Source organism: Morchella sextelata (genome assembly GCF_020137385.1).
Source record: "Morchella sextelata strain SCLS chromosome Unknown scls_15, whole genome shotgun sequence".
Taxonomy (NCBI): domain Eukaryota; kingdom Fungi; phylum Ascomycota; class Pezizomycetes; order Pezizales; family Morchellaceae; genus Morchella; species Morchella sextelata.
In genome coordinates this window covers 1,300,717-1,327,225 of record NW_025408630.1, presented here as the reverse complement: position 1 = coordinate 1,327,225, position 26,509 = coordinate 1,300,717, and the positions used below count along the sequence as shown (strand labels likewise).

Genomic DNA, 26,509 nt, shown 5'->3' with positions numbered 1-26,509 from the left:
TTGACTGTGGTAGTAATATAGCTTTTTAGCAGAATCCGTGGTAGCATGTCATGGAGTTAATCCGGCACTTCCGCATAATGTTGCGTATATCACTAATGGTGCGAATCTTATTGTTTTTCCCCGTATTGTACGTTCTGGAACGCCGCCAGCAGCATATACACAGCCTGACCTAGCCCAACTATGGTGAGGCTTGAGGTATGAACTTCTAGTCTTCTCTCTCAAAACCAAAATCGCAAGCTTTTTAGTTACAATATATGTACCCAGGATCTTTATTATTCAGCCGGCACAACATATATGACCTGTTTTGCTTCTACATACACGTAATCCGTTAATCAATCAGTCATCCTGTTTTTCTTTTGGTCCATGAGTGAGAAGTCATGATTACCAATTACAAAGCCTCGGCGGGCGCCAATTAGTACGGCGACCAATCAGCTAGTTGGTTACTATATGCCGCTTTTAGCCCAAGCCGCCCTCTCGGGAAAATACCCATGTCCGGTAACTTGTCTGCACACGCAACTTAGAAATCCCTCTAAGATACCCCAGTTGCTCGGAGGTAGGTAGCCGAAATATATTGAAGGGTTAGTATGGCGGCACGAGACTCGCTAACTACCCAAGAGATCTTTGGGTTGTCGCGTTGGGCCCATGCTTTAGAGAAATAGAGTGCCGGTACTTAGGTAGAATAGGTAGATTTGCGTATTAATCACTGGTATGTACCTGCTGCTCTGGCTATGAGCTGGGGAAAAAAAAAATCCTTGGATTCGGGACACGCAGAGATCTTAACACCGGTCCTATGATGGAGGTCTCACCAAAAAGAAATCCCAAATAGTTAATGATAGGAGGAGCGGAACGTTGATGGTGCCCAATAGCTGACCCCAAATTGCCTTGCCTAACCAAAAGAGGAGCCTAATCCGCCGCTCCCCCAGGTTTTCGGTAGAAATCTGATCAAGCTCAACCTTTTTTCAACCCCCCTCCCCCTGCCGGGTCCTCGGCACAATGCGCGTTATCCCCGTTCCTTGCTGTTCAGTTGTGAGAGTTTTCATTGTTAACTTACTCACTCTTCTCTCTTCCTGAATCTTGGATCCTACTGAGTCCGTTATTGTTTCAATCTCAGTATAGCTATCGACGAAAAGGACAGAGATGCAGATGGATCGAGAGAAAGAGCCCGTTGGCGGTACTGGTAATAATAAATTCCCAACTATGCCATTACTGAATTCGTCGCGCTTACTCACACATGATATAGATTCCACGCCTTCCTCGGCCTCATTTGAGGAGTCTGCGATTCCCCAGCAAGTTAATGATGCTATCCCACCGCCAGGCATCGATGAGCGCAAGCTCATGAGGAAGATTGATATACGGTTGCTGCCTGTACTCTGTATTTTGTACTTGCTAGCTTTCCTGGACCGGTATGTTCAAACGTCATCTTGGGAGTGCTGTTTTCTGACTCATCATAGTGTTAATATCTCCAATGCTGCGATCTTTGGGCTGAAGGAGGATTTAAGCCTAGGCGGCGTGGAGTATAATACTGCATTGACGATATTCTTCGTTCCTTATATCAGTATTGTCTCCAACACCTCCGTAATTATAGTTTATATTACTGACATCAATTGCCAGTCTGCGAAATTCCTTCCAATATCTTACTCAAGCGTCTCAAGCCTCATCTATGGCGTAAGCTCTTTCTATCGCATGCACCGCGCGCAGTATCGGTTCACTAACATCTAGTAGTCTCTCTCTGCATGTTCCTTTTTGGGCTCACCACGATGCTACAAGGTCTCGTAAAGAACTACTCTGGCCTCCTCGCCACACGCTTCTTTCTCGGAGTCTTTGAGTCCGGCATGTTTCCCGGCTGCTTCTACCTGATTGCAATGTGGTATAAGCGGTCCGAAGCGCAAAAGCGGTACTCCTTCTTCTTCGGGTCCACATCGCTCGCAGGCGCATTCGGTGGTCTCCTGGCCAGCGCGATTGGCAAGATGGAGGGCGTCAATGGGTGGAATGGGTGGCGGTGGATCTTTATCTTGGAAGGACTGCTGACATGCGTGGTGTCGTTTCTGTTCTACTTTATAATCACAGACTTCCCAGAGGAGGCAAAGTTCCTCTCGGAGGAGGAACGTGCATTCGTGAAGAAGAGGCTGCAGGTAGATGTGGGTGAAAGCGCGAGGGAGGAGAAGATGACACTCAAGGATGTAGTGAATGTCTTCAAGGACTACAAGATTTTTGTCGGCGGGTTCATGTATTTTGGTCTCATTGTCCCTGCATATGGTATTACTCCCCGCTCTCCTACCCTTACTAGCAACTAGCTGACTTAAATAAAGGATATGCCTACTTCGCGCCCACAATCGTCAAGCAGCTTGGCCACGACGCGATTCAAACACAGTTGCACTCCGTCCCGCCTTGGGCCTGCGCCTTCGTCTTTGCAATGGTGATCGCGGTCCTCTCCGATCGGTTTAAGCACCGCTTCCTCTTTACACTGATCCCCATTGCAATCGCTGTTGCCGGTTTCTGCATCCTACTCGCTGTGCACGACAACACAAATCTCCAGTACGCGGCGTTGTTCCTCCTCGCAATGGGCACATACTCAGCCATGCCGGTGGTGGTTTGCTGGTTCAACACTAACCTTGGCGGCCACCACCGGCGCGCCATTGGTACGGCGTGGCAGGTCGGGTTCGGAAACATCGGGGGCATTATTGCAACGTATTCTTTCTTGTCGAAGGATGCTCCGTACTATACGAGTGGATATAGCATCGGGTTGGCGTTCAGTCTGTTGAGCGCGCTGAGCTGTGTGATATATTATACCGCAGTGACGATGGAGAATAGTAAAAGAGAGAGAGGTGTTAGTAAGTATAGTGGCGCAACAGAGGTGGAGAAGAGGGGTCTGGGTGATGAAAACCCGGATTATAGGTATTTTAGATAAGGTGAGAATGCAGTTTGGCTGGGATACGTATTGACATGTGTTGTGACGTTTTATGTCACGGTCGTTTGTTTTCATTGGATGGGTATCAAAATAATGTAGTAAATGAATGATGATTTGCTCTTATTTTATAATTTTCTAAGTCTAGTACTGCGGTATGTGACTATATGTATTTGAATTGTTTATGGCAGATAAGATAACTCAGTCCGTAAACAAAACAAAGCAGAGTGAATTCCAAAGTGTCCCGTGTGACGTCAAAAAGGTCTTAAATGATCAAGCAATTTCACGGAGCTACTAACTTTACGGGCGATTTTAGCTTCCCGTCATTCCATTCCATTCCTAATCTGGACAGGGCGACTTCTTGGTGAAAGCCCCCCATGCAGGGATTAACCATGCATGAAAACGTGGAGCGAGTGACGTCTGATGAGTGCCACCTTAGTCATATATCCTGTCAGAGCAGAATTGTGCAGTACTAACTTGGGCACCTACAGTAATACTTGAGCCACGAATGGTAGGTAGGGTTAGGGGTAAATCTACTCATATATCCTATCGGGATTTTAATCAAATGAAGGCAGATGGATTTGCTAACAATTGCGAAGACACGTTATCTTGCTATTCTCTCCCGAGTCACATTTCAGCCCAAGTCCATAGCTTAGTCCAATAAATCCTTCGAGAAGATCTAGAGAAGTGTCCAGAGAGAGGATATATATCCGGGTACGCGTTGTGATAACTATAATGCATGTCATACACGGCCAGATTCGACTCTCCAGAGTAAGAGGGAAAGAACATTTCAAAGAGACGCCACTAACCAACGAGGGGCATATATATGGTGTCAGAAACGAAGAAGGGAATTGTGTTGGAATATTTCGCAGTTGTTTATTTCCTTATGTTTGGGAGCGTTGGCGGCGGTTGGAGGGGAGTACAGTACTACATGTAGCTCTGAAGATACAATATACGTTATATTTTCATGACCTAGATTTGCATATAATTAAACAACAATGATTCGATTCTCCATATATACCGGCTAACTACACTCTCGAAAGGTCGAATACTTGACCCGTTGCTTTCTTCTATTGAGGTCTTGAACTGCATGTAATCAGGTTTGTAAATAATTCCAAACTTCCCTCTAACCTTTAAAGACAGCTGCTACGAGGGTTGATTGGTGAATAGTACTTGAAGATAAAACTCTAATTGGGTAGAAGTAGTAATCCTGAGCCCATTCCATACATGCGCAGAGATAGGATCGAGCATGGGGTTAAAGTGAATACATTCACATCCCTTGTTGGTTCGAGATCACCGATGCATTGGGCACCGGTGTTTATACAAGTAGTTCACAAGGCCCGAGTGAGGATATCGCAGTTCGGTGCCCCAGCAACGAGACATTGGCCTGCCTTGAGTGGCGTGCCCTTAATTAATTAGTGATGCGTATATCATGATCACGTGGGGGTGGTGTTAATAAATCTTACACGGTAGCAACACCAGCTTCGAGCAGTATTTCAAAACATGAATTTACTACTGCATATTCTTTCTACGCCTCGTGCCATAGTATTCAGCCTGATATTGTCGAGGGCAGTAGTGGTGGTGGCCGAGTGAGAAAACATGATCCGCAAACCTCGCTGACAGCTGCTACTCCGCCACCTACACGGCCGCTGTTTCTGAACAAGCTTTCCCTTGCCATACAGGGGGATAAAAGTTTTGACAGTTGGCTTAAGCTTTGCATCTCCATGTGCGGCGCAGAGAGGAGGCCCAAGTGCGGGAAAGTAACACAACACAAAACCGACAGATCGGAAAGCAAAACAACCCCCTCTTCTTCATCCACGGGTCTCGAAACGTGTATTTACCCCTCATTTTGTTTTTCTTTTTTTCTTTGTGGATTTATGTTATGTTTTGAAAAGATATCGATTGAGTTCGTATCGTAACAGGTGTCAATTCTTGCCATGTCCACGCCCATCCCATCCCATTTTCTGGTGATGGCGAAGTCATGTAAATCTACAAAGGAAAGAGTAGAAAAAAGAGAAGAAAAAAAGGAAGATGAGAGTTTAAGGAAATGTTTAGCTAAAAGGAACGCAGTTTTTGAAGTTCAAGTATTGAAAGAAAGAAAGAGAAGAAGATATAAGAAAAGAGAAATATAAAGTAGTTAGCTATCGTACATGATCATCACCCTAGTCGCCTCCAAATATAATTTTTTGCACCGCTCTTTACCATCGGATAATCCCTTGCCTTTCTCTCCCTCTCCCAGAAAATTCGTTTCACAACATTAGCCAACAAGTAAAAGTACTACTACAATACTAAGTACTACATGTACCTACTTCCCCAACTCGCCCAACAACAAATTCTTATCCGACGACGCAGACACGACTATTAACACCTCTCACATTAGCCCACCCATTACCACCACCCCATCCCCTCGTCTTCCCCCTCTTTCCTCCCCGCCCCCCCTCTTTCCCATACCACCCAAACAGGGGGAAGAAGAATCGACTTACTTATCGGCTCGCCTTCGATCGGCGAAAACCTCATGTCATTTACTGTGCCTCGGTGTCCTGGGAGCTTGTATAGGAGCTTCTTCGACTCCGCCTCCCAAACAGCAACGCTACCATCACCACTACCTGCACCGACTTTATCACCTTTGGGAGACCAAGATGCTCTAATAAGATTCTTTTCGATGCCACTGGGAGCGCCCTCAAAGATGTTGATCAAACGGTTTGCGGGTGCAAAGGCACGGATGTCCCATGTTCGGACGGTGCTGTCCATGCTGTTTGAAAGGAGGGCTTGGCCATCTGGAGAAACGGAGAGGGAGGTGACTGTATCTGTGTGGCCACGCAAAGTATACGCCACGGCACGTTTTCGCAGATCCCATGCCTGATAGTGGTTTGTTAGTAGATGAACATATGTGAAGATGCGGTATAGGAGAAAGGGCTTACCTTGATATCGTTATCGATCCCCCCGCTAAACAACTCATTCCCAGCCTCACTAATGGCTACTGAGGTGACTGGGAATTTTGTGTCCAAATAGTCGATACACTCCTTTTGCCTTGGGTCCCAAATCTACAACGGGTTAGTATGTTTATAGTGGAGAGGGTTGAAAGTAGAGAAATGATAAACACACCCCAATAGTGCCGTCATCACTCGCACTGACGATCAGCTCTGGTCCTCTCCGTGTCACATCCAACGCGTTTACGATATCTTCATGACCGACATATCTCCTTATCCTCTGCCCATTCTCTACATCCCATGAGGCAAGCATCGCATCCGTTGAGGCAGAAAATATAATTGCAGAGTCGCGGGACCACTGAAGGTCTAGAACAGGCCCCTTATGCCCCGTCAGGGACAGGTAGTTCGGGCAGTCACCGTATGTTTTCCAGACCACTGGCTTGAGAATTAGAGGTAGCCAGACAAGACGGATAGAGATGTTAACATACAGATTGACTGGTCGGCAGACCCAGACGCAATGTTTTGGCCAGTAGGATCGAACCGTACCGCAAACACCTCTTTCTACAAACACCCATGCCATTAATAAACCACTCCCCTTTCCATCCAGAAATATCCCAATTTCAAAGAAAGATATTATAGCCATACCGAATGCCCTGTCAATTCCATAATCGGAGCTTGCAGCGCCGAAGTCCTCGGTACCTATATCGTCCATTCACAGTTCACATCAGCAAAACATCCTTTTTGGCAAAAACAACGATTCCTTCCTTCAATAACCCATTCTGTCAAGAACACAGGAAGAATAACAACATACCGCCTGTATGAGCGCGCCATTTCCTGCCGAACTTCCCACGACTGAAACTGCTGTTGACGCTCCCTCGGTAACGGGTGTTTTTGTCCTTTTGACGAGCTGATTCGTCCCAAATGCTTCGGGTGCTTTGCGCTTATCTGATGAGGCCATCTTGGGGATGATGGAAGGGAGAGGGAGGATTGTATGGGCGTTGCTTGTTTTTCCTTCGCGATAATGGTGCTAAAGGTGGTGGTGGACGGGCAGGTAAGGTTTCCCAAGGGATAGCAGGCGTCGCGTGTGGTAGTTTCGTGGGGGGGTTGGATGAGATGGATGTATGGATGGGAGCTGCTTGGCGGGTTGGGTGGAGCGCACGTTGGATTGGTTGAGTTGGGTTTGTGTGAAGATTTGGGGTTGGACCTGGTGCGGCTCTTGCCTGACAAAGATGGGACTAAGGTTACTAAACCCCTGGCTCAGGTGCGGTATTACTGGTGTTACAACTTACAGGTAGGGGTTTAGGGATGGATCCACAGGGGTTGCTGGGAGGGGAGGTTGGAACTGTTGTTATTACTACAGACTGCACTAGGTACTGACAGACTCTTCTCTATTGACTGGTTGGTTGGGATCCTCCCTCTACTGAAGTACCTGTGGGACTATGGAACAATAATACAATGAATTTTTTTTGTCGTCTTTCTAATTGGGCAGTTAACACACACTACACACACACACACACACACACACACACACACATTGTTCACCGCAGACAGGGCAGGTGTTTCTCCTGATCTGTATGCCTACCCTTCCCCACTCCTCACTTTTTCAAACAAGCACGGATAGAAAAAAAGTAAAATTTGATCACGGTCCTCTTCTCCAACATATAACGGAAGAAAAAAAAAAGAAAAACACAAAAAATGGTTCAGCTTGCAGTAAATAAAGGGTGAGAAAACAGATGGGGATGATGTCCTAAAACTCGAAGTTGCCTTTGTGAGAGTCGAAATAAACGATGAAACAGGAAAAGTTGGTAAAGAGGGGTTTTATTGAAGGTAAAAGAGAAAATGAAGAAATGAAAAATAAAAAATAAAAGAAAAACTATAAATAATTAACAAGAAATTCCCCCCCGAGGATCCACGCGATGGATTTTTTTTTTTTTTTTTGCAAAAACGAAGAAAAAGATGTCGGTATCGAAGAATACCAGTGCAGTAGAGATAGAGACAAGACAGAATTTTTATAGAGGGCCACCAGCCAGGATGAAGGATATTGTGAGATATGTAGTTGAATAAGAACGGAGAAAATTTCGAAAGATGTCCCCAAACAATCCAGCCGTATTTTCCCAGCCAAGGATAGCCCAAAGAGAAAAAAAAAAGTAGGGAATGTCTTGACAAACTCCATACGACGGAGAAGGTTAAACGGTAAAGAAAATATCAAGAAAAAACAAAAAACGCAAACGCACGGATTAAATAAACACAACAGAAAGAAACTCGATAAACCAAAAATAAAAAAGACAAAAAAAAAGCTTGAAAGCCGGTCCTTCGTCGACAGTCCATCATCCCTTATCAACCCTCCTTTTTTCCTCCCTCGAGAACCTAATCATGCCATTCCATTTGCAATAAATACCATCCATCAATAGCCCCTACACGCCTCATGATCACGTGCTTCCCGTATAGATATTTCCACCCCATTACTCAAGTACAAGAGGTAAGGAAAAACAAACAGAACAATGACAGACGTCATGTCGAGAATAAGTATCGAAGCAAAAACGCCGTCATTCGCCGTTATAATAATACTAATAAACGAAAAAAAAAAAAGTGAAAAATCCTGATGGGGTTGATCTGAAAGTGAGCTCACTGAGAAGGAAAAAAAGGAGGCTGGAGGAAAGAGAGCCCTAAACACCACAACGCTGACTCCACAGATGAAATAGTACAACCACGAAAATCACTCACTCCAGATTACGAGACGTAGCCTATCATGATTCGCCAGCAGAGGCTTCTACTGTGTCATTCGTCCAACCTCCTATTCCATCATACCCGATACTTCCGTTGGTATCCTCGGTGTTCAAAAAGGAGTCGAAATCAAAGGTATCCAAGAGATTATCCGATGGGTCACCCGGGAAACCAGTGAAATCAAGATTGATGTCACCTTCACCCCCCAAAGAAAATCCTGCCCCCACGTCAGCCGGCCCTGGAACTGGTGCCGGTGGTGCGGCGTGAGCTGGGTTAGGGGTCGGCTGTTGAGGAGGTTGGCCGGTGACGTTCTGTCCGGGTGCAAAACCGACCGGTCTCGGGTTCTGCGAAAAGGAGTTTTGATGTTGTGGAGTGGTTGGCGTAGGTGGTTCTGAGGATGGGGTTCCCACTGGACCTGTCGGTTGAGGAGCTGCACCGCCATTTTTCTTATTTGGCCGTTGCTGTTTAGAATTAGCTCGAATAGGAAAAAGAATACACATATCGAAAGCTCACCTTCTTCCCAGCTTCTCTTCCAGCCTTTCCTTTAGGATTCGCCTTGTGACTTTGTGTTGGTGTCGGCGGTTGTTGAACTGCAACCTGAGGCGACGACGGCTGAGTGCGCGCATTGGCCGGTGCGCCTGGCGGTACCGATGGTGGCGGAGGCATCGTTTGATGAGGAAGGTTCTGCCTAGCAGGTTGGGGAGTGCCAATCTGCGCCTGGGGCTGGCCAGATTGTGGCCCTCCAGCTTGTTGCTGCTGGGCCTGCTGCTGGGCCTGCTGCTGCTGCTGCTGCTGCTGTTGCTGCTGGGCCTGTTGTTGGGCCTGCTGCTGGGCCTGTTGAGCGGCCTGTTGCTGCGCAGTGATCTGAGCCTGCTGCTGCATCTGCAATTGCTGTTGGGCCTGTTGCTGCTGCCATACGTTTCCGACTGGTACTCCACGGCCGGCCTGTGCACGAAGGTTTGCATTCATCTGGTTCATTTCAACCTGACTCATTTGAGCAGCGAAACCCGGGTGAGAGCTAGGCGGTCGCATCCCATTAGGTGCACCACCGGGATTCGCATTGCTCATTATACCCAATGAATTTTTCATTTCGTTATACATCATATCTTGCTGCCCGCCTTGTTGAAGCTGGCCATTAAAGCCCATGGCAGCTGGCGAGTTTCGTTGTTGGACATGACCAGGCATTGGGCCTTCCGGCATTGGCGAACCTGGGCCGCCTTGGTTTGGCATTTTTGGTGTTCCTGTCATCTTCGGGTTGCCCGGAGTCTGTGGCGACGGAGCAGCCCGACTATTTGGAGACATACTCTGCGAGAAACCTTGCTCCATTCGGCGTTGTCCATCACTATGATGTGCGATGCTATCTTGCTCGGCACGGGCCATAGCCAAACGCTTCTTATTCTGTTGCTCAAGAAGCATCAGTTGCATTTGATAGTCTTGCAAAGCATGATTTCCAGTGCCAGCTCCCATGCCACCAGCCCGCATACCACCAGGTGTTGTAGCATAGAAATCACTCATCCCTAGCGGAGCGCCCTCGGAGGTCTGAGGCATCATGGGAGCGCCGTGTGGCGGGTTCTGCTGGGCGTTTGCCATACCTTTCGGTGGGCCACCCTGAAGAGCCGTCACAGCTCTACCCGCATGTGCAGCCAAATTCTGGGCATATAGCTGGATTGATTTTTGTTGGGTAATTGGGTTCTGGCCTTGGAAGGCTTGAAATTGCTGATGAGTCAATCGGTTTGGGTCAATCCCATTTGCGATGAGCAACTGATGCGCCTGGGACGCAGAAGCGGCACTCTGTGGTGTACCTTGCGGAGCACCCCGACCATTCCCGACTTCCTGGTACTGTCCATTTTCCAATCGCATTCTCTTTGGCGACCCAGCATTATGTCCGGCAGCCGGGGATTGAGGCCGTGGCTGCTGGCCGTTCATGTCATTAATTTCTCCACTTTCGCGCTGCATGGCAGCTTGCACCATCATATGCTGTTGAGTCTTGAGACCAGCAATTTGCAGTGGTGTCCTGTGAAAAGTGAATTTTGTCAGCAATTGAATATTTGATAGTACCTTGCACAGTAATCAATGCCTACTGAAGCTGCAGGCATCCAGAGACATAAGAAAAAGGTTGTTTACAACTTTCTATTGTTATTCATCATAGCAGTCCTTGCTAACAGATTTTTGTTTTGCATACTCATTTCGCCGCCGCCGGCACCATCCTGGTTCATCGCCCCGTTAGGAAGCACCCCCGGCTGCATCTGCATCATCTGATTCCGGTACTGCTGATTTCCCAGGTTCATCAATTGACTGGGTACTTGCCCTGTCATGAGCGCGTGTTGTTGTTGGGGATTCATCTGACGAAGAAGCTGTTCCTGTCTGAATCGTTGCGTTGCCTATAAGAAAAAGAAATTAGTACCTGAACAACGACGTCACTCATAATCGCCGGGAACTCTATCGCAGACGATCATGAGGAATGTAGAAGTCGCCAAGAAGTCCTTACCTGTGTCTGGGTAACATAGGACCCTGCAGCGATGGAACTCTTTCCTACACCGTTTCTGGCACCAAAAATATCCCAAAATAGGCACCACCAGTCGAACAGGAACGAGCCCTGAGGACAGTTCGCGGGGAGTTTTGGTAGAGGTAAGCCATCTGCTCGATCTTTATTCGGATCGTCTGGATCCTCATTCTTTCGCTGACTAGGGCCCTCGCCGGTGTCCATCGCGTTGTCATCACCATTAACGGCGTTGCCATCAGAGTCGTGTTTTTGCGCTCGACGCGACGGACTGTTTCTTTGGCTGTTTGGAGTTGTTGATATATCCGCTTCATTGATTAATGACCGCGCACATTCTATGTATCCGTTCTTAAGGAAATAGTCATATATGTATGTGTTTAGTAGCGTCTTATCGTTGCTTGAGGGCGCACCACGAGGAGGGGGGGCACCGCCATTCATATTCATGTTCATGCCAGCGGGAGGTCCCCCGATGGCTCCCATTCCCATGCTCATGGTGAAGGGATGAAAGTGAGACTTCACAGGATTATTGGTATCGATATGGGTTAATATTTATAACTCAATAGTCGGATTATTGAGGTGTTGATTGAGTTTGATGGTGCAGTGCAGTGTAGCGTAGCGTGGTTGAGAGGTGGGAGGTGGTGTTGCTTCGGTTGCTGCTGTTAGGGGAAGAGGCGAAATCTCTCTCGGTCGCGATGGGCGATGGCAACAAGGTTCGATCAGCCACACTTTTTTTTCTTGGGGGGAGGCGAGCGGCAAAACCACGACCTTGTCGAGACGACGAAAGGTACAGCAACGCCTGCTGCACGAAAGAAAGAGCTGTGTATGTGTACGTGCAGGTAGAGAAATAAAGCGAGAAGCGAGAGGTAAAAAAAAACAAGATCGGTGTTGTAAAGCGAGAGTGTGAATTTACGCGAGAGAGATGAAAACGATGGGAGAGCAAGAGAAATGCAGGGACTACTGGTAGGGGGTGGGGGGTGGATGATAACCAGTGAACTTCTCTTACAGTAGATAGAGGCTGGGGAGGAGAAGTTGTGTGTGGTGGTTTAAAGGTATGGGGGTGGTGAGTAAGGTAAGTAAGTACTGTTGCTTTGCTGCTGTGGTAAGTAAGCGAGGAGAGACAGACAGAAGCTGCTACCGCGGGCAAGAGCGGTCGAGGGCGGATGCTAGCGCTAGGCTATAAACTATAGAAATTCAATATAAAATGCTGTAATCCACCAGTGCGTATTCCTCACTGTTCACTTCTCACTTCTCCTATAGCTTCTGCTGTTGCTTCTGTGGGCAATAGTAGTAGCAGTAGCTGTTGCGATTGTATTTTCGCAACGCAGAGACGCGAGTCGCGAGAACAGAACGGCGATGTTCGACAAGTGGGATCGCCAGGGCGAACGGTGCGCACGAGAGACCTGGGGTGAGCTGAGTCGGATTTGGCAGGTAAAGTGTGCCGCGAGGGGTTGGAGGGGGGTAAGTAAGATGTACGTAGTAGGGTACGTAGGTAGTAGCAGTAGCAGTAGCAGCAGTAGCAGCAGTAGCAATGGGTAGTAGTAGTAAATGAGCGGGTTGGCCGCGGGATCGAAACCCTCCCAAATATGATGGTTACTACACCTACTGACTAGAACACCACCCCGTTGCTGCTACGGTATTTTGAACACCCCAGGAGAACAAAAAAAAAGAATCAGTCCCGTGTTTGCTGGGTCTGTGAAAGTGGCCTGGTAATGAACGGAATGGTCCGATAGAAATTCTGACAATTTGGACCTTCTCGTTGTAACGTAGATAGATCTAGAGGTAAAAGTAGTCCCTCTCCCTCTCTCTAATGTATGTAGTAGTGGGATTTCTTTGGTGAAAATAGGGTATGAGAATGTCGTGCGAAGCTCAGTTCAACTCTACCCCTTCAAAGACAAGAAAATAAAATAAAAATAAAAATAAAATGGTAAGTGGGTGAGCTGTAGTTCTTGTGGTATCTAGCTCTTCTCTTCTCTTGGATGTCTGGTAGGGCTGCTCTGCTCTTCTCGGTTCGTTCAACAATAACGACAACGCAGACACGACACGGGGGTCGGAAAAAAGAGGTTGGCACTGGCAGCAACGCAAGCACTCTGTCAAGCAAGCAGTACCAGCAGGTTGTCGAGCAAGAGGCAGCGGGCGGGCGGGCGTGGTGGGAGGACTGGCAACGCAGTACTATGATGGGTGTGGCATGGGTTAGGGTTGTAGTGGATGTGTGGGAGCAAAAAATTAAAAATCCGGGTGGTGGGGAGCCAAAGAGATCGAAAATGATCAGGGAAATAAGGGATGATGGCAAACCCGATTCTAATTCAACTTACAGGGGGGGCTTCACGTTGATAATTGTATCAATGGGTACTGAATTGTTGGTCAAGCCCAGATAACTGTTCCACTTATTATAAGCAACGGGTTTGTGGTTGAAAGAGAAGAATATCTACAAGGGAAGTCGCGAGGATCTAAGGGTTGACGGAAGAGAGCAACTGAGAGATGTGCGCTGTGCAGAAGATGCGCACGCGGAGGAAGATCTGCTCCGTCAATTCAATCCATCGCTTCACTTCCAACTAGACCTGACCATGAAAAAAGATACGATTGCGCGCTGGTACGCGTGCTCCTTATCCTCAGTACGAATACACAAGACCTGGACAGAGGAAACGTTAGGAGAGGGGAAACATGGAACATCTCGAACCCGATCGATCATGTGCTCAATATTACTGCATACATATGTAACTACACACTCCCTCTCTGTTTTTATAAGTCTTTGCTCCATCAAGAGCACGAGATCGAGGTGAAGAAAGTAAATAACTTCTCCAGAGATTTGGCTAATATTATCTTGAATGTAAAATCACCGCTTCGCGGGGGTGTTTTGCTAATATATGAATCACAAAGAGTGGGAGTCAGGTCACTATGATTCTGAGTGGGCGAGTAATGTAGGCTCACCTCCACCACCACCACGAGACTCCCTCGTGATAACCTCGTCCACCTCGCGTAGCATGCACGCCAATAGCAATAACGAAAATTGAGAAGAAACAGAAACAAAAGCGCATACAGTCCAATGATCCAATAATAAGGCATCCTGTTACTAATACTCAACTGGTTTGTGGCTGCTCTAAGGGGGTTTGTTGCCAAATGTCTATTAATTGAGTAGTGGCCCAATCCATTGTAATATTTCTACGGTACACCTCAGTCTTCACCTGGAGGCAACTCATCATCGATGGTCCTAATGAGGGTGACTCGCATCTCAGTCACCTCATTACCTCGAAGAACATCACTTACAAAATGTGCATCAACCTGCATTTGTACCTATATTCCATAAATCGCCATCATCCATGCCGAGTCAGCCTACTGTTGCTTAGATTTAAGTGTAATATTATATCATGAGAGCTCCAAGTGAAAGAAAGCAAAGAGAGAGGAAAATAAGAAAATGCAAGCTTAAAAGGCTTTTGTCTGCTCCGTCACGTATATGTCCCAGATTTAGAAGAAGGCAGGGGTAACTGACCATTTCCAAGGAGCCTCTCAGGACCCCACACAAAAGATTTGAATACCAGAGCTCGTTTTGTGCCCTCCCATCATCCGGTAGCTCGACGAAATCCGCCAATGGGTTCTCCTCAAAGGTGAGTGAAAATTGCTTCCCGTCTGTCGTCCAGTTTGTTACAGTCGGTGTTATATTCAAAAACACTTTGAATCCGATCTGCATATCGCCACGTAGCAGACTGTCAGCAAAGCTTTGTAAGGATGGAACATTCCCGATAGTGTGGCGGCCGACGGATTCGTTTCATTCCGGCCCCAGAATATCTAGGAAGTTTGATATACCTTTGAGATAGTCTCAGCAGTCTCTTTGAAGTTTATACACTTCCCCATATTGGTTTTTGCCAGAAAGTCCTCGATCAATCGCAGTCCAATGTTATAACCCATCTTCTCGAGTTGTTTATTTACTTCGATATAATCGCCCTCATAATCTTTGCAGAGTTGAGCGACGATAGACCCGTAAGTTAAGGTGACTAGTTCTGCGTTCTGTACAGAAGAATCAGCTTAACAGTCCGGTTCCGTTGCTAGCCACTAGTTGCATGGGGTGAACGGGCAAACGAACCACTTTGTCGATACGAGTCTTCCATACTCTGACGAAATCCGTCAGCGTTTATTCCGGCGGAAGCGAGCTTCGAGGGGCTTGCTTACTCTTCGCCGATGCGGGCAGCTTTGTTCGCTGACATTGTGTTGCGTGGGTCCTCGTGAGCGAGGAGGGGTGAGATGGGTTAGTTGTCTTTGAGTTTCGTTATCGTGGGAGAAGCTTGCTTGAGAGGTTCTGGCAGCGTGAGCTGCCAAGACAATAGTGTAGGTACTGCTGAGTTTGCCAAGACTGTGTGCTCATGCCTCGTGAGCTACCTACATGTACATGTATGTACCTATTACCTTATCTGGTGATCCTGAAAACCCCTTACTCCCTTAGCGGGTTATACTACAGTAGTATTTAATAATGATCCCAATGTTGAAAGACTCATATTTATAGATCTGACAAAGGGATATGGTGAATTGCTGGGTTACGAAAACGTAATTTCGAGTGTGCTAAAAGAAGTAATAGTGTTTGATATTCGTATTAATATGAATAATCTAGATCTTATCTGAATAGTGGAAATCGCTACAACTTAGATCTGAAGTCCATAGTCCGTCGTCATCAACAACCCAACATGAACTAGACGCAATTGGTTGTTTCAAAGCAATGAAACCGGGTGCATCTACGCATGGACTATTTGAAAACCTCTCATGAGACGCATCTAGAAGATCGATTGATGCTTTATACTCAGGGCTTAGGTGCTTTGAAAAATATCTCTCGATTGGAATTATATGTGGTCCAATGAACTGCTATTGGGACATCAGTTCCACTAGATGGCGGTATTCCATGGGATGAGTTGACGAGACTGACGGTTATAAGTCAAAAGTGCTCAGCAAGACACGTGATGGCGACATATGAGATTAGAGCGGAATCACGGTTAATCGCAGGCCAAGCTTTTCGGTCCGTTCCGACATGCCTGAGTCACCGTCACCGTCACTGTCTCGCAACCTTCTAAGTAGATAGTTGACTTCCATTGGAATATAAAGTATGTACATGTATGTACATATCTATGACCGTGTTCTCACTAGTAGTGTGAATCTGAGGGTTAAGGCACCAATAATGCACAATATCCAAGAGTTCACAGTCCACATCTATTCTCAAAACAGATCTCGCTTCTAATCTTGGCATCATTCTCTAAGTCTGAGAAAACAAGCTTGGGGAATCTTGGTTGTATAAAAATTGTTAATCCTAGAGTATACAAAACGAATCACAAGAAGAAGGGGCGAACATTTATGTGCCAAAGTCAACATACGCCAGGACGAATCCCTCCTGAATACCCGCTATAAGCGAGACTCGGCCAAGAAACGCCCACAGTGAGGCCGAAGAAGTATAGTAGCTAGGGCTAATAGCGGTATCTTGTACTGTAGTCCTTCGGGCTGACGACGAGACCTCTTCCTTTTCTTGCTCCCTTATAGATAGTCTCGATCTAGACACAGCACATTAGTTCTATAATAGAGCTTCGCTAGTATTTGTAGTTAAAAAACAAGGGTGATATACAATATCGATTAGTTCCTGCTTATCCTCCAGTACCCAATTCATTTTGTTGTTGTTCCCGGTTCCAAAATCGCACATCATATGCTTATTTCTGAAGAAAAACATGATTGTCAAGGGATCGTAAAGCTCGTACCTACATAGTAAATAGTAGTTAGTTTGTGTGATCAGGCCACCTAAGCTGAGGGAGGGAACGAACATCTTGTTGAAATCAGGGACTTCATCAATATCGCAAAGATAGATGACTGCAAAGTTCTTGACCTTGTCCGCAATGCGATACAGCATCTCATCTTGTCGCATGCAATCAGGATCCCAGTCGCGGCCGAAGCGAATCACGACCAGACGGTCGTCTTCGGACATAATGGCTTGATCGACATGCCAGCCAGTCTTGAGATGAGGGAGGACAACTGAACCCATTTCTGAACAGTGAAATCTTTAGGTCTTGTGGATAGAGGAGCAGGTGTTGGAGGTGATGGATGGGACCTGGGCTAGGCTATGAGCTGGAGAAGTAGTCTAGCCCCAGTTTACATGAATCTCGTAACCCTAACCCTGAAGAGATATCTTCTTGGCACCATGCCTAACCCGAAGTATATACATATGGGTGTCGATCTAGCAAAAGGTACCTGTGTGGCAACGCAACGAGGCCTCACCTGTTCGCTACCGCACTGTACAGCCTCTAATTGATGGGACAAATGGTTGAAAAATTAATTCTGGGCCCTCACCAAGGTTCTCTGAGCTTTAGGAAGATTTGGAATTTATCCGTTGTGTGGTTCTTCGGAATAAGGATTTGGCTGTGCGGACGGTTCTGCTAGATCGACACCCATATGTACTTGCAGTATTTTTCTTGTGTCCTGCAAACCTATTCTTCTTGATATGGAAGAGTCGCAACGCGTTAACGACTTCACCTCAATACCATGGTATTAACAGGTGCACTGTAAGCCAGTGTAGTATTTGAGTGTTCGGATGGCCCAAGTTATTGGCTTTGATACCATGAATACGCCACAAAATACCATGGTTTAACAAATACCTCTAGAGGTATTTATTTCCCGTTGTCTCGTATCTTCATGCCTCTACCCAACAATATCTCAACTCAATCCGAACACTTTTGTCTTTGACGAATAGTTACTTGGTTTTATCTCAGAGCATGATACCATGCAACCGAATTTGAATTTACCACAGTATTGAATACCACGTCCGTCCGAACAGAGCCGAGGTTTTAGGACCGTTGCTTCGTCTGAAGATGTAGCACTCCAATATTTCCGGATGAGGAAGAAAACAACTGGACACAAAAGAAAATTTGGCAATCACATGTAAGTATGTACATGTACATACATACATCTAGTTTAAATACGCGTACGATTGTCAATGTTTTGATTATATTTTGTTAGGAGCATTACCGCAGTATAGGGCTCGGGTAGGAGCATGCTTTATAATCTACGACGCAGCACGAGTGATGGTATGTGATTAAAGCTTCATGAGTACATGCAGTATCTACAACATTCTACGTGTATGATGTACCTACATACAAAACCTATCATAATTCCACCCCCGTGGTGGCCGAATTTTGCGGGAATTATCGTAGGGATAGAATTGAGAGAGAGAGGTATTTGTTAATAAACTACAGGTATCGTTCCCTCCATCTGCTGGAAGTTTGGTAGGGATGGAATTTCGAGAAGGTGGAATTATGATAGGTTTCTCGGTACCATACATACATGTAGTCTTATTTTTGGCACAAAGCTCCTGGAACATTGCGAAAACCAGGAAATTTCCAAGCGTATTTACCGATGTGATTCCTTCGTCTCCAAATTCTTCATCAGATCGAGGCGGGTAAATCCAGACGGCCAATGAATTTTTTTCCTTGTCAATAACTTTGCCGCATCCTGGAATTGAAAATAGGTCATTTGCTTCAAAGCACCTGTGTTCTTGTAGGACAATTATAAGCAGCGACCGTGGTTGCTTAATACATATATGTAGTTGTCACTCGGCAGTTTCGATATCTTTTGTGGCGCAGGAGCGAGCTGCAGACGGATAGGCGGGACGGTTGATATTGCATGGAGAGCTAGAGTATAGTAGCGCTAGCTCTGTACATACATCCGGCTCCTTACTAAGTTTTGAAAGATGGAACTTTAACTGCATCTAGCTGATAAATTGAAAAGCTTGTTTACTCTGTAGGACTCTCATGAATCATGATCAGGTGGATATGGATTTGGGGACTTGGAAGCGCTGCTACAAACCACAAACGCTTTCTGTCCCTCCTTCCTTCCCGGCTTTAAGCCTCAAAGCAACATTAACCCCTGAAAATAGTGCCTGCAATTCTTGTGTATACTGTAACTACATATATACCCGTAGGTACATGATGTGCCTACAGTATCTATAATAGATAGAATACATGTATTAATACGTAGTGAATATTAGAAAGAATCTCTGCCTATAAAATATTTAGAAAGTACGCATATGTTAATTACCGCGAGGTACTTGTTCATACAAGTATTGATATCAATGCGGGGAACACAGTCGAATACAATTGTTGATTCAGTAACTTCTTGTGAATGCTATCTCCCCTGGATAGTGGTGAGTTGCTGCGCTGTTGGGTAGCACAATTTAGGCTACTTCAGGGCTGATTGGTGGGGCGAGTGGTGAAACGACCCCAAACGATCAAAACCCCTGACGCTCCATGCATGAGCACCCATTCCGTGCGAAACTATGAGAGGTTCTCGAAGAACTATTTGGAGGGCATATCAAGACATTGATTATCGATTGGCTGTCGTCTGAATTCACAAGTGACGACGATGACGATTGAGGGGATGATCATCTTTGGGCACGAAAGAAGTGGGGTGGGCCTGAGATGGCTCTCGATGGGTGGTAGTTGGGGACAATATTACCAGGTCCCATAACGGGCGGTTAATCATGTAGTGATCTGAATCTAGAGGATCCGTCATCCTCCCAAGACCGAGAGATCTGCCAGTGCCTGGATCCTGATTCTGCTTCATAATTGTTCTCCTACTGTTTCCTCCGTTCCTCTTCCCATCCCACCTACATCACCAATGCTCTGGCAGTCTTTGTAGCGGAATGTATCTCTAGATTTACCCCGGCTTATTCACTCCTTAAGTACCACGCTTCCTTCGTCTCACTTGCGCCGTTTCCTTGTATTTTTAGGGCTTTTCAAATTCTTTGGGTCGGTTCGAGGATATCCCCTGTCAGCTGCTTCATTTCCCTCATTTCCCCTCCCCCGTATTCTTCTCACCACTCTCTACACACATTTCCTTTTCTCACCTCAAGTTTCTTTCTTTCTCTCTTTCTTTCTCTTTCTCTTTCTCTTTCTCCTTTCCTTTTCCCTCGACTGCAAGCCAGTAACTTGGCCTGAAGACCATTTCAATTGCCCCCAAGTCAGTCTTGGGGATTTGAGGTTTTCCTTTCTTTATTTTCCTATTATATTCGAGCTGGACTGTGCTACCACCGGCGGCAGGTTCTGCACCACCAAATTATTGCTTTTGGCTCTTTTCGTTGGATCCGTTAGGAGGAGTTGCGTTTTTCTGTTTACTTATTTATCATATCTTTGACGTTTCCGGAATTCGGTCCAGATATTTCCTTAAAGCAGGGCTGATACAAGAAGAACACATTTGATTCGCAACGTCCAATATTTCAAACCCAGGATACATTTGCGATAATCAACATGGCTCGCCCGTTTTCAAGAATCGCGGAGAACCAGGAATCAGGTGCGGGAAACCATATTTTTGGGAACGAAGCCGTGCAAGATGGTGGATTGGTAGCCGGGAATGGGATTGGGAATGGGATTGGGAATGGCGTTGGAACTGGGGTTCAGGCTGGAGTGCGCAGCTGGTGGAGTAACAGTAGAGGGGAAACAAGGGGAAACAGTAACGAAAGCGTTCCGAAGCCATCTTCGCAGGGAAACGAAATGGTTACTGTCAGCTCGAATTTTGCTGGCCTATCTCCAGTTATTACCTCTGGCCTTTATGATACACCGGTTATTGCTTCACCTTTATCACCAAGGGCAGTGTCGAATTTAGTTACGTTTGCGCCAAATCCACAGCAAAACTTGCTAAATTCACGACCTCTGGAGAGGCCCCAGCCTACAGTAATAAGGCGTTCAGTTTTTATGCCTGGGAATACAGCTATGCAGGAGGCAGTCCAAGAATCACAGGCGCCTATAGATGTCGAAATACAGCAGCCACCAGCTGGTGAGGTTGGCAAATGGTGGCAGAGAGGATCACTTAAAGGGCTGCAGTCGAAATTGATTACAGTTTTGGCGGCCGGAGGATTTCTGGCCATCACTCTAGCAATTTGTCAGTACATTGTCAGTAACTTTAGATTTTCCATTTTACTAACGATTTCAACGTATAGATCTCGGCTTAGCACTCACAAATGATCTTAGGCTTCGCCATGAATGGCATGTGTTGCTGATCCTGATAATATTAATTGCAACTATGTTCTTTTGTCACGCTCTCGCGCGGTTGTGTATATTGGCAACGAACCCTGCGAGACTGCAGAGAAGACCATCCCGTAACTTTTCCAGGATTCCTTCAGTATCTGGACCAGATGGGTATGCAAACCCACGGGAGCCAATTAGGATACAAACAACCTTTGATCAAGATGTTGACGGCGTTGAACCGGACTTAACGAAGCTACCGCCACCAGTCTACGGGTTGTGGAGGTGCTCGTAAGTGATAAACCTACCATTAAAATTATAGTGGTGCTTTGTTAACATCTTAATAATTTAGTGTGAGAGTGAACCCGAATCAATTTTATTGGGTACGAAGAACAAGCGTGCAGCAATCTACAATACCTGAAGGTAGAGAGCCAATAAGTCCTAACAGTCACAGCACACCACGGCCGCCATCCTACGTTTCCGAAGATGGTGTTTCATATGCATTAGCCGTGGAAAATGCATTATCGCCCGCGAGACCAGAACCACCTTTACCGCCACATCCATCGGAAGTTAGGTGGTTACAAAACCGCTGGTAGTCCTGAGTTTACCACTTCTTTTTCTATAAATCGACGATTTTCCTTTTCTCTTTGGTGCCTTTGAATCATGATTTCTTTTTTTTGGAAGGCTGTTTGTGTATTATGCTTACGAGTAGGAGGTGGTTATCACGAGTTACAGGTTTGGCTGGTCAATTGTATTTGAGTTTTTTCTTTTTTTCTAGGTGTTAGTACTCTTTTCTCTATTTTATTTTCTTAAACTCTGTTTACAATGTTTTTATTCTGTATACTTATATTCCTTTCCACTGTTCATTCTGACCAAGCTGTTTCTATTTGGTAAATATTTACAATCTATATGGCCGGGTTCATTATATTATATACATGTAGAGTTAATGATGGAAGTAGCGAGTTTTGACACCAGGCCAAACAGTACACGTAAATGTGTAGATACATGTAGCTTCTGTCGAGGCTAGAGGCGGTAAAAGCAAAGATCTAGAAACTAGTTACATACGTAGATATGTATACAATCAGTGCTGAAATGTACGTACTTGAGTGTGTATACTCACACGTTAATTAAAAGATTGGAATTCTGTGTGAAGATTTGGTTGCAACGACTTCCGACCTTTTAATTAACGAGTGAGTATATACTTTACTTATATATTATCTACGTTTTTATATATAAAATTATAATACTCATAATCATGGCTCATGTCACTTGACTCAAATCTCGACAAATATCAAGGACTTATGCGTCAGCTATATTATATATATACATGTAAGTATGCCATATGAGGAATCATCTGTATGTCAAGCTGGTGTGAGGCATTCTTGGTGATCAGCGGTTGGTCTTGCGAGTGATACCCTGTGATGGGACATGCCCTTTTTTGTTTTTTTTTGTTTAATTCATTAATTGATGGGACATGCCCTTCAGGGTTAAGCCGACATAAAATCACAGTATTACTTACATGTAGTCGTCAATCTGCTTTGAGCTCTCGTTGAGCCAAAGCATGATGATCGCTAGACAGATTCTATCTGCAGGTGGGCAAAGAGAAAGGTACGTGATGTAGTTATCCGGGTACTTTGATATCAACGAACGCCAACAAATGATTGCTGGAACGAAACTACTTCGACCCGGGTAGCAAAAACAGTCTCAATTAACTATGATGATCAGGTATATATATCCAAATCATCTTCAGTGGGAATATTACTTAAGAGCGGCAAAGCCGCAAATCCAAAAGCTGTAAGTTCAAGAATTAAGGAGCGCCTTCGAGTACTTACGGAGTACGGGCCATAATTCTTGAATTAAACTCACACTACATAGTACTACTTCACTAGGGTGTTGCTAAGCATAACGTAGCTCCAGTACTTAATGGGACACGTCGATTCAGCTTCTAGTAGATCACCATATATACCTATGATCAGCATCTTATCCGATTTCTGGGGATTGTCGGCCAAAGCATTATAGTACTATAGTACTACCCGAAGCTAGTATATACAACCCTTATATATATGTAGACTAGATGAAATTCTCGCCACAGGTATGTGTAGGTTTCTCAAACCCGCAACACAACGTTAACGTCCCCACCCTTGAAGAAAAATTTCAGAAATTTGACCCAGAAACCGGCAATATGATATATTAGAATTTGCTTTAAAAAATATTGTTTGGTGAAAATCAGTAGTATGAGGATTCAGTTCTGAGTCAGCAAGCATATTTAGAATTTCGCTTATGATGAATGAAACAGCTCTTAGTATTGATCTAGATCAGTCTCCTTGCGAATCCAATTGTTTTAAGATCCGCAAACTAGACAGATTCCCAGTTGGTTTTTGTCAGTATTTTGACCCACAGTATAGCGAATGTTCCCCGACACATTTGGAGAACTTAGAAAATCTTTATATATATCAACTTATCTATGTCCTATAAGCTCCACTTAGATACCATTCTTGGCCCCAATATAATATTTATGGTACTTCGTGAAGCAATATCCCTTATTTTGGAATTAAAATCATGTCATGAGAGGTCACTCACCTAACTATTGTCATAACATTCATATATAATCACTCGAACGCCAAGCGCACCCTAGAGGACAAAGTACTGGATAGCTCATCCCCGGAGGCAGGATACTGTTTTCATCTCCGCGAAGTGGGATATGATATCCTGCAGTAGAGGGATGACCAATCCTCTCAGGTAGGATGTGATATCTTAACTATTGGGTACTACCCTTCGATTTGCTGGATGAGATATCCTTTTTCACCGGGATATGATAAGATATCCTTATCTAAGGATTGGGGGTGGGCATGTTCTGACTGGTAGGGGATAACATCAAGAACTTAGGTTTAAAAAAATGGAGCTTAGGGGAATTGAACTTACACCTTGCCGATTAGGTATAGCAGATGCTACTAACTATACTATTGGTTCAGATACAAATCTAGTACAAATTGTCGCTATCAGCCTCAGGTTTAAAAATTCGACAGCCAAAAAAAAATCAGATTTATCTAAGTCCAAAACTACTAGGGAAGCGAAATACTACTAGCAGGAGAACACTTTATTCTGTTTGAAAATTCGTATCCTTCTGAGAGGATATAAGATTATATCCACAGGAAAAGATAAGCTATCCCTGAATACAGTATCCTATGGTAAAGATATGTATCCCCTCTACAAGATGAGCTGAAAAATATATCCCTCGGCGGAGATAGTTTATCCAAATAAGAGCGAAATCTCCTATTTTAGCTACTTGATGTTTGGGGATCCCAAAACGCCCAAATGTCTCAAACTTATCCTCCCACGGGATAACCTATCCCGATTTTCGGGATATGCTATCCCGATTCCTAAGAAAGTTTGTACCCTAGGGGCATTAAGTATAAGAATCACTACTCTAATTGGTTATTGCGTTCCATGTTACCGGAGTGTGTAGAGCTATCAGTTACTACATATAGTGTTGTAAAGAAAAAGAACAACATGCATTAAGTGTCGCATTGGCTGAGTTTATAATATGCATGTGGGATTGAATGCAGGCTTTTCATTTTATTGATCAGGTCGAAGTGAGATTTGAGGCTTGAAAACATGAGTTAAAAAATACCGTAGCTTACTACTGTTAGAGTGACAAATTTTGAGGATATGGATATTGTCGGGATAAACTCTATAAAATATCTTTGAGTTATAACTATATAGAAGCTATATGTATGTTTATAGGCTCGTCCCCAACCCCTCTACTCCCATGCTTCCAGGTAGGGGATGGGTACGAGACTAGTATGTTTATGAGCTGGGCGCTAGACGGTTTGCTGTTAGCAGAAGCTGGCCCAGATGATCGAGTGACTATATATGACGCAATCACCACTGTAAGTACTATACCTCGCTATCCCTTCGTCTAGTAGGCTGACCATTTTTTACACGGGCCAAAGGCACCACAACAAATCCCGAAAAGAGATTAGCTAGAGATTGATTTAGAAATAATATAATTAAAAATTCGTTAGCACTAGACATAGCTACCCTTTTGGCCCCTACAAAAAAGTAGTCAGCATTTCATGCAAAACGAAGGGATAAGAAAGCCTTGCTCTAAGAAACAGCGCGTAGTGTAAACGCTAATGTCTCTATACCAAAATATTACTTGCCATAAGAGATATTAGGGACGATTTGCTGTGTATATAGGAAACGAAAATTGCCAGGACCTTAGCGTGTACATAGCTGTGTGTGAAATCTTGGCTCACGTGACCATTAATTCATGCTACTACAACACCCTGTAAAAAAAACCTTTGAGCCTCCTTCTATTCCTTCACTCAACCGACAACAAGTCAAAATGTCTAAAACACCCACCAAAATAAACGAATATCTCGTCCTTCCCATAAAACTTCCGGACAGAATAGTGGAATCAACTTTACATTATCTTTATCTCCGCCGACACGCACCTAAAGTCGCTACGCCTGGCGATTCGAGGTCATTATTTGCCGTTAATGTTCCAGTCGATTCAACAGAAGCACACCTGAGAGGACTGTTTTCGAGAATTGGTGGTGGAATGGTTGATAGCGTTGTCTTCGATGGGGAGGATAAGAATAAGAGAAAAGAGGAAGCTGCACCCGCAGATTCAAAGAAGCGGAAACGTGTTGACGAGGCAGATGTTGAAGCTGCCGCTACGGTAACGACATGGGATCGGGAGCTAAGAAGATCTGGCTCAACAGCAGTAGTGGTGTTTGTGGATAAGGCGAGCGTTGAAATAACACTAAAAGCTGTTTCTAAGGCGAGTAAGGTCAAGAAGCAAGGTGAAGTCCCAGTTTGGGGAGAGGGCATCAGCGATGCGAATAAAATACCGGCATTAGGGATATCACGTATGGCAGCCATCCATCAAAAGAATTAGGATTTGATTGCACTAAAGCTGACATATAATCTATACCCTATAGGCTACTTGACACATCACAATCTTCGTTTCCCTTCCAAGACAGAATTGCAATCTTCAATCGATGCCTTTATGACTGTTTTCAACGAACAAGAGGCCGAGAACGCCCGTGCCCTAGCCCGACGGAGACAGGAGCCTGATGAGGATGGTTTTATTACTGTGGTTCGAGGAGGGAGGGTCGCTCCCGCTCGACAAGAAGAGGCGGCGGCTCTTGCAAAGAAGAAAGAAGAGAAAGAAACCCCTAAGAACTTCTATAGATTCCAGACCAGGGAGGTCAGGAAAGAAAAACATCAACAGTTGCTGGCGAAGTTCGAGATGGATAAGAAAAAGGTCGCCGAGAGGAAAAACATGAGGAAATTCAAGGTAAGTGAGCTCTCCTCCTGGTTCGGAATATAAACTGATGTGGGTCACTTAGCCGTTGTAATGATTATCTGTAAAGAAAAAGGAAAAAAAAGGGAAAAAAGGAAAGAAAAAAAAACTTGTGATGTGGTGTTTTGGATGCTAAAACTTGTATAATTCAATTTCCAGATT

At 45.1% G+C, this 26,509-nt stretch overlaps 7 protein-coding genes across 7 annotated transcripts; 3 read left to right on the top strand and 4 right to left on the bottom strand.

The window, feature by feature from the left end:
- Window positions 1-1,137: 1,137 nt before the first annotated feature.
- Window positions 1,138-2,908, top strand: H6S33_003638 (uncharacterized protein; the record flags this gene model as incomplete). The annotated part of the gene is made up of 6 exons (XM_044835002.1): window positions 1,138-1,177; window positions 1,241-1,403; window positions 1,452-1,555; window positions 1,612-1,665; window positions 1,723-2,256; window positions 2,310-2,908. 6 exons carry the CDS (start codon window positions 1,138-1,140, stop codon window positions 2,906-2,908), a joined length of 1,494 nt encoding a protein of 497 aa, XP_044691999.1.
- A 2,302-nt stretch (window positions 2,909-5,210) lies between these two features.
- Window positions 5,211-6,793, bottom strand: H6S33_003637 (uncharacterized protein; the record flags this gene model as incomplete). The annotated part of the gene is made up of 7 exons (XM_044835001.1): window positions 5,211-5,263; window positions 5,389-5,764; window positions 5,827-5,949; window positions 6,011-6,270; window positions 6,324-6,396; window positions 6,481-6,534; window positions 6,647-6,793. The coding sequence occupies 7 exons, from the start codon at window positions 6,791-6,793 to the stop codon at window positions 5,211-5,213; spliced, it is 1,086 nt and encodes a 361-aa protein (XP_044691998.1).
- Window positions 6,794-8,582: 1,789 nt separating this feature from the next.
- H6S33_003636 (uncharacterized protein) lies at window positions 8,583-11,551 on the bottom strand (the record flags this gene model as incomplete). The annotated part of the gene is made up of 4 exons (XM_044835000.1): window positions 8,583-9,020; window positions 9,073-10,573; window positions 10,723-10,940; window positions 11,048-11,551. The coding sequence occupies 4 exons, from the start codon at window positions 11,549-11,551 to the stop codon at window positions 8,583-8,585; spliced, it is 2,661 nt and encodes an 886-aa protein (XP_044691997.1).
- Window positions 11,552-14,230: 2,679 nt separating this feature from the next.
- Window positions 14,231-15,258, bottom strand: H6S33_003635 (uncharacterized protein; the record flags this gene model as incomplete). Its single annotated transcript, XM_044834999.1, has 5 exons — window positions 14,231-14,350; window positions 14,547-14,738; window positions 14,861-15,061; window positions 15,138-15,165; window positions 15,224-15,258. The coding sequence occupies 5 exons, from the start codon at window positions 15,256-15,258 to the stop codon at window positions 14,231-14,233; spliced, it is 576 nt and encodes a 191-aa protein (XP_044691996.1).
- Window positions 15,259-16,500: 1,242 nt separating this feature from the next.
- On the bottom strand, window positions 16,501-17,009 carry H6S33_003634 (uncharacterized protein; the record flags this gene model as incomplete). The annotated part of the gene is made up of 3 exons (XM_044834998.1): window positions 16,501-16,584; window positions 16,656-16,785; window positions 16,849-17,009. 3 exons carry the CDS (start codon window positions 17,007-17,009, stop codon window positions 16,501-16,503), a joined length of 375 nt encoding a protein of 124 aa, XP_044691995.1.
- Window positions 17,010-20,322: 3,313 nt separating this feature from the next.
- On the top strand, window positions 20,323-21,632 carry H6S33_003633 (uncharacterized protein; the record flags this gene model as incomplete). Its single annotated transcript, XM_044834997.1, has 5 exons — window positions 20,323-20,953; window positions 21,012-21,327; window positions 21,389-21,419; window positions 21,491-21,512; window positions 21,577-21,632. The coding sequence occupies 5 exons, from the start codon at window positions 20,323-20,325 to the stop codon at window positions 21,630-21,632; spliced, it is 1,056 nt and encodes a 351-aa protein (XP_044691994.1).
- A 3,752-nt stretch (window positions 21,633-25,384) lies between these two features.
- H6S33_003632 (uncharacterized protein) lies at window positions 25,385-26,402 on the top strand (the record flags this gene model as incomplete). The annotated part of the gene is made up of 3 exons (XM_044834995.1): window positions 25,385-25,910; window positions 25,983-26,341; window positions 26,394-26,402. The coding sequence occupies 3 exons, from the start codon at window positions 25,385-25,387 to the stop codon at window positions 26,400-26,402; spliced, it is 894 nt and encodes a 297-aa protein (XP_044691993.1).
- Between the last annotated feature and the right edge of the window lie 107 nt (window positions 26,403-26,509).